Source organism: Grampus griseus (genome assembly GCF_964374135.1).
Source record: "Grampus griseus genome assembly, chromosome: 12".
NCBI classification, from domain to species: Eukaryota; Metazoa; Chordata; class Mammalia; order Artiodactyla; family Delphinidae; genus Grampus; species Grampus griseus.
This window is the reverse complement of record NC_139006.1, coordinates 38,384,554-38,391,713: the sequence shown is the minus strand read 5'-3', so window position 1 is coordinate 38,391,713 and position 7,160 is coordinate 38,384,554. Positions and strand designations below refer to the sequence as shown.

Here is a 7,160-nt window from a genome sequence, read left to right as displayed (position 1 = left end):
TGGTCCCTGCCGGCGAAAAGGCATCTTGCCTTTAAAAAACAAAACAAAAAAACCTATCTCCAAAATAACAATAACAAGCACCCTTTCTCGCTAGAATTCTGATGGCTGCAGCCCAGAGGAAGCAGAGCTGGGGCAGCGGCCAGGACGCCACCGGAGGCAGCGAGAGGTCCTACTCCGCGTGGACACCCACAGCCGCTTCCCGAGACGGCTTAGCTGCTCAACGCCTGCAGGAGCGAGGGCGGTGCCGCCCGCCGCGCCCAGTCAGCTCCTCCCCGCTGCCAGCCTTCCCAGGCAGCCCGCGAGGCCCCGGGGGCGCCCCGCCTTCCGCCCCGCCCGGCCCAGCCTGGCCCTGCGGAGGCGTCAGAGTGCGCGCGCGCGCGCGGCGCGGGCCCGGTTCCCCTTCCGAATGTCCGCGCCCCGCATGCGCAGTCGGCGCCGGCGGTCTCCGTTTGTTTGAACAGGAAGGCGGACATATTAGTCCCTCACGGCCCCCCTCGCCCCACCCCCCAAGCACTCGCCGCGCGACTCGCCCTTTCGCCAGCCCGGGCCACAGCGCCTCCCAGAAGCTACCCCAGCCGCAGCCGCCGGGACCGGACTCTCGTCTCCCTCACCGCCCCCTCTCCAGCCCGTCCTCTCCCAAGTCTCCATCGGGCACCGACCTCGCCCTGCCCCGCCGGACACCGCAGCAGCAGCCCCGTCAGCGTCGGGACAAAATGGGAGACTGAGGCTATCCCGCGGGGACCAGCTCTTGGCCGAGGCGGATCGGTGCGTCGGACCGGGCCAAGTGGATCCGGGGATGCAGGGCTAGACCGTCTCCAGCGCCTCAGAGAGGAGCGGGCCCGGCCCGGGGCCCGAGCGCCGGCGGCGGCAGCTGGCACAGCTCCGCGCCCGCCCTTCGCTTTCGCCTTTCCTCTTCTCCCTCCCCTGCTGCCCGGAGGAGTCTCCACCCTGCTTTTCTTTCTCTCCCCCCTCCTGCCCATCTCGGGACCGGGAGCCCTCCATGGCGAAGGCGGCCGGGGCCCGCTAGGCTGAAGCACTTCGCCGGAGCGACGAGGCTGGTGGCGACGGCGCTGTCGGCTGTCGTGAGGGGCTGCCGGGTGGGATGCGACTTTGGGCGTCCGAGCGGCTGTGGGTCGCCGTCGCCCCCGGCCCGGGGTCTGGAGAGCGGAGATCCCCTCAGTGAGGGGGAGGAGGGGGAACCGGGCGCACCTGGTGACCCTGGGGTTCCGGCTCCTCCGCCCCGCGGCCGCGAACCCACCGCCGGAGGAAGTTGGTTGAAATTGCTTTCCGCTACTGGTGCTGGTACGAGGGTATTGTCACAGTAGCAGCAACATGTCGACTGGGGACAGTTTTGAGACTCGGTTTGAAAAAATCGACAACCTGCTGCGGGATCCCAAATCGGAAGTGAATTCAGATTGTTTGCTGGTGAGTGGCACAGTTCTCTTTTGCTTGCCGGAGGTTCTGTATTTATTTCCTTCCTCTTGCTTTCAGTCTGGTTATCTGCAAAAGAAAGTTTCAGGTGTGCATTATCTTGGAAAACACCAGAATCTGGTGTTTTTCCTGAAGAGTCTTGGAGTACCATTGAAAGCTCATGCCGCAGACCTATTTATCATTGGACTGGCTCTGCACTCTCTGAACTTTTAGCTCTGACTCAGTTTATCGTTAAACAAAAGATACTTATAAACCTCTGTTGCAGGCGATCCTATAAAAAGTTACCACGTCAAAGTCATTACTACGTATATAGTTTGTTAAATGGCGACCTTAGTAATATTAATCCTTCCTATCGGTTTGACAGTAAAGTTTGAAAAGACTGCTTCCATTTACAGCTGTTTATCTCCTTAAGGGTTTAATTTTTAGACTTGTGACAATGTAGAATCGATATTGAGGAAGTGATTTTTGAGCCAAAATGTCATAGGTGATTTGAGTCTGAGGAACTTTTTGCTGGACTATTAAAGTTTAAAAATCCAAGATATCTGATAGTAGGTCATCACGATATTAACATCTTTTACAATATTGTTGATTACAAAAGTACTGCACAGATATTTTGTCATAATTGCCTTTTTTGGTGGTGTTGTGCTTAACATTATAACTTTTGAAACATTCTGAAGAAGTTTTTATGATATGAAAGTCCGAAACACTATTTTAAAAATTCTTCAGTGGTTGATAGCATGAATAAGTATCTGTAGATAACTGGAGTTCTTAAGTTTTTTCAAAATCTTCTAATACTAATAGTTGCAAACTATTTGTAAGCAAGTTTTTCCTTTACTGAACAGCCAAAAGTTATGTAATAATCCTATTTTCGCCCAGACAAAACCACGTTATCTTGAAAGTTTCAAGGAATATGTATATGGATAGTAATTTACAACCTTCTCAGAGAATTAATGTTAGATGTCCACAGTATTTGGGATTAAAATTAAGTGAATTGAATAATGCCATTCAGAGAAATAATACAATTTTAAAATCTCATCTTGAATCAGGAAAATGATGTAGATCATTTAAAATTAACATACATTTCAGTTACTCTAAATACCTGTGTATATATTTTTTAACACATATGGGTCTACAAGAAAGTTTCTCCCCAAAGCTTTCTAAATTACTCTAAGCATCCTTGACTGTGAAATAAGAGTTGTGGGTTGTATATTTGAAATGTCACACCCACATTATGGATGCCCTTCATATAGAGAAACAAAAAAGAGGGTTGATGCTTAATACAATTGAAAACATTTTATTGAATAAGAGAAGGAATTAGAACTTATCTTTCTAGGAAGGATTTCTATAACTTTTAAGAAGTCTAATTCTTCTTTTAATATTTATCCAATTTTTGTATATCTCTTGATTTTACTTTGCTTTTTGATCTCCTTATTCCATGAAGCAGTGTTACAGGGAGGGATTAGTAGGAATTTTTTTGGTTGGTTTTAGTGTCTTCTAGCCTCTTGCCGTAGCTTCATTTGGTGGGAACCTCACAAATTTATTGAAATGTGGAGGATATAAGGAAATGTGAGTCATGAATTCTTTCCTTGAAAGTCCAATCTATTTAGAAAAACAAGTCCTAATCTCACACACATACACAAAAATAAAGCAAAACACTTCACAGATTGAGAAAATATGTGATGTTTCAAATGATTGGTATAGGTAATAAATACTCTTGGATATTGAAAGGAAGAACTCTGTGAGTTGAGAGAGCCACAGTATGCTGTATGCTGGATGGATAGGATTTAGATAGAGGGTAGTCAAAGGGGGAGTGGAAGAAAACGTGAATAGAGGGTGGAAACATGACGGGCTAGCACATGCTAGGGGAACAGAAGATAAAGTTGGAAGGATAGATTGGGGTTAGAGTGTGGAGGATTTGATTGCTAGGCTAAGGAGTTTAGATTATTCAGTATGTTGTGGCTATTAAATATTTATAAACAGGGCTGTGCTAGGGTGAATGAAGATGAATGTGGTAGTTGTGTGCAGGATGGGTTGTGTGGAAAGAGACTGGAGATGGGGTGAGATTTGAAGTTTTTTAAAAAATTATTTTAATAGTCCAGAAATGACTGAAGCTCAAAATTGGGGCATTAGAATGGGGAAGGAGAATTGATGGAATTTGATTGGCAGGGTTGGGGAGAAGGGGCAACCAAGAAGAATAGTTAGATGACTAAAAATTTTAAGCCTGGGTTATAGGGAGACTGGTGAAAACAAGTAAGGTTTGGAAATCGCTTGGGAAGAATTGGCTACAGATAAATTCAGTTTTTTTTTTTTTGTTGTTTGTTTTTATTTTTTGTTTTTTAAAAGAACTCTTTTTTTTTGATAAATTCAGTTTTATATTTGTTGTGTTTGAGGGGATAGTAGGACAACCACAAAGACATGATCTGTAGACTATTGGAGATATGAAACTGAGCTCATAATTAAAGATAACAGTTTGGAAATCATTTGCACACAGATGCAAGTTGAAACTGATATAATGATAAAAGGGTAAAGAACAAAGAGGAAGAGTCAAGAAAGTAGGCAGGTAGTCATGCCCTCTCAGAGTTAGGACAGCCAAGTATCTTGGAGCCCAAAACCTAAAAGAACATAGTCAACGGACATATTCCCCCATCACCTTTTTTCTGTTGAGTTCCATAATTGCTTATTGATAGCTGTTGAAATTTTATTATATTAATCTGAACTTGGTAAAGATTGAATTTTTCTTTGGAGGCAGAACCCTTTTTCCAGTTTTGTAGCATCTAACATGAATTTTCTTTGCATGATTATTTTATGTTTATCATCAAACATTCATTTATTTATTCAACCATGCAGAATGACCTACCAGGCAGCTTCATCTTTTTCAGTGAGTCCGTTTTTACTCTTCCCTGTCTGGACTTTGGACATCTCATGTATTGTAGGAACAATACCCTTCTTAAATCGATTGAACTTTCCCTATTATTTTGGCCTTTGTTGCTTTATTTAGCTGATACTTATTGAGTATGTATTTTGTGCCATGTGCAACACTCAAGTTCTAATATTTTTTTGGTAATCTCAGAAAATAAAGTTGTCAAATTATGTTTTCTTGACTAGACCTACTCTTCAGAAATGAAAGTTCCTACACCTTTTGATTTCTGAAGAGTTTCTTGGCATAGGTCTTTTTAAAAAAAATTTAGTTAATTAATTAATTAATTTATTTTTGGCTGCCTTGGGTCTTTGTTGCTGCCTGTCGATTTTCTCTAGTTGTGGCGAGCAGAGGCTACTCTTCGTTGCGGTGCGGGGGCTTCTCATTGCGGTGGCTTCTCCTTGTGGAGTACAGGCTCTAGGCGCGCGGGCTTCAGTAGTTGTGGCTCGTGGGCTCTAGAGTGCAGGCTCACTAGTTGTGGTGCACGGGCTTAGTTGCTCCGTGGCATGTGGGATCTTCCTGGCCCAGGGCTTGAACCCCCTGCATTGGCAGGCGGACTCTTAACCACTGTGCCACCAGGGAAGTCCCTGGCATAGGGCTTTTAAACCACCTCACCCACAAAGAAAACAGCTTTTTTTGTTGAGTATTAGTAATTATAAAATAATGTAGCTGATAGAAGCCTTGATAAATGATTTCTTCAACTTTTTCTTGAACACATAATTTATTTTAAAAACCAGGTAAGCCCATTTTTCATATTGCAAATGTAAATGCTAAAATAGTCTGCAGATGCTAAGGTAATACGGTACCTAGTCACTCGTTTCCTAGATCATCCAAATTACTCAACGTTGGTTTTCTGTAAGTCAGATTCTTTCCAGTGTCCTAATGGTTCTCTTACTGTCCATGTTATAGTTTATAGTGATAATCAAGAGCTGTTTTTCTTTTTCCAACTTTTTTTTTAAACCTTAGAATTATTTTATCTAAGGTTTGTTAACAATTTCTCAATAGTTTTGAGTACCTCTGAAAACAGTAAGGAATGGAGTTTAATTAATGTTTATTTTTCCAGAGGCAAAAATGGCTACAATTTGTAAGCTAAAAAGGAAAAACAAAGGCAGGTGAGTGGGAAGGTTAGGTATATATTTGTCTTGAGGTTTGACATACATTTCTTGAAAATAAAGCTATCTGACTGTAGCATCTTTTTTTTTTTAGTTTTTGTTTCTGACCTTTTTTTTCTAGTTTTGTTTAGTTGGTGGAGGTGTAACAATGAGTGAGTGGCATAGAGGGAAGGCAACCAATAACAGATGAACAGTGCATACTGAGTTCCAACACTGCTGTCCCCTTTGTACGTATTTGTTGCTACCATCATTCATTAGTCAGTTTTTCAGAATGTAGAAGGCAAATGTAAATGAAGTTTTGAGTTTTTCCTCTTTAAATTCTCTTTTTCTGGGCTTCCTTGACCTAGTGCTTTTCCATCTTTACATTGCTGACTTCTTTTTCCTTCAGCCACAGTCTTTGGCCCGTAATACTTAGCTTTCTCTTCACCTGTCTTGGAGAATTCATCCATTCTTATATCTTCAGCTGCTATCATCTCTGTACCCATGATATCCAGGTCTTTATTTTTTAGTCTTTTTGCTGTTTTTGAATCCTGAATACCTGACTGCCTATTAGGCATCTCTACTTGGATGTCATATTTTTACTCAAATTACTAATATTCCAAAATAAGCTTCATGTCACATAACTTACCTGTTTTGTCATTAACACTGCTAGTGTGCCTGTCACTCAAATGGAACTTTTGTTGTATACTTTAACTTTGACAATCCTAGGTCACATGTTGGATTATTTCAAAAGATTGTGGCTAGCATTCCAGATTCTAGATTATTGCTGTATAGTCCCTCTGTGTGTCCTGCCAGTTGCATTGATCACATTTGGGGTTATATTACTGTTGGTGGAATGAAAAGACTTGAGGTCATTAAGTCTTTGGGCCTTAAAGCTATATGCTTGCTAGTGTTCATAATTCATGAGTTAATGAGTGTTACCAGTATCTGTTGCATATCTGGTTAGTTTGGATCAGACTGTTTTGAGGTCATTCATTCAGCAAATCTTTGTGTAGGTTCTAAACGTGGATTCAAATGTAGGCTCTGTCGTGTACTTACCAGATGATTTTAGGTGAATTATTTTAACCTCTCAAAGCTTGTTTCATCTTCAGGAAAGTGGAGGGATAATAGTACTAGATTTTCGTAAAGATTAAATAATGTAGACAAAGCAATTATCACAACATGTGACATTTAGTAAGCATTTGTTAATTGGTAACTATTATTTTTGTCATATTTATAGTATTCCTGTTATATGCTAGTCACTGTGCTTAGGCTGGAAGTTGATATTTATTGTCTTCTCTAAGTGTAAAGTAATTTATCTGGCACTTCAAACCATGCTTGTAAATTCATAATCCAGCTATACTTTATTTGAAGTGTCCAAGCCAGTTGTTACTGACAATGGAGACATTTAGATGAGATTCAGTAGAATGAGGAGGGGCTTTTGGAGATTGTTTATTCATTTAGTCATGATTTATAACATACCTACTTTGTGCTAAGGGTTCAGATTGATAAAAAAGATAGTTGGGAGCTGGTTTACAGAGATTTAGTTATCTTACTCTCTTTCTGTGTGTATCTTATACTTTCACTATTCTGTTAAACAGCCCTTATTGCACCACAAGAACCCTGTGGGTGTATAGAGAGGTGGCTCAGAGTAATAGCTGAGACATGAATTGGGCCATTCATTAATCTCTTGAGTCAGAGCTGTTTTTAATCCAGAAGAA

The 7,160-nt window shown here is 42.0% G+C and overlaps 1 protein-coding gene across 3 annotated transcripts in view; it reads left to right on the top strand.

The window, feature by feature from the left end:
• Positions 1-1,141: 1,141 nt before the first annotated feature.
• The window catches only part of ROCK1 (Rho associated coiled-coil containing protein kinase 1), a 147,342-nt gene continuing 141,323 nt past the window's right edge, over positions 1,142-7,160 (top strand). For 2 of the 3 annotated variants that reach the window (XM_082668184.1, XM_082668186.1), the window contains exon 1: positions 1,142-1,425. In XM_082668184.1, coding sequence (XP_082524310.1) covers positions 1,333-1,425 — 93 coding nt within the window. In that variant the 5' untranslated portion in view covers positions 1,142-1,332. The remainder of the gene's footprint in view (positions 1,426-7,160) is intronic. The other variant, XM_082668185.1, reaches the window with a different exon arrangement.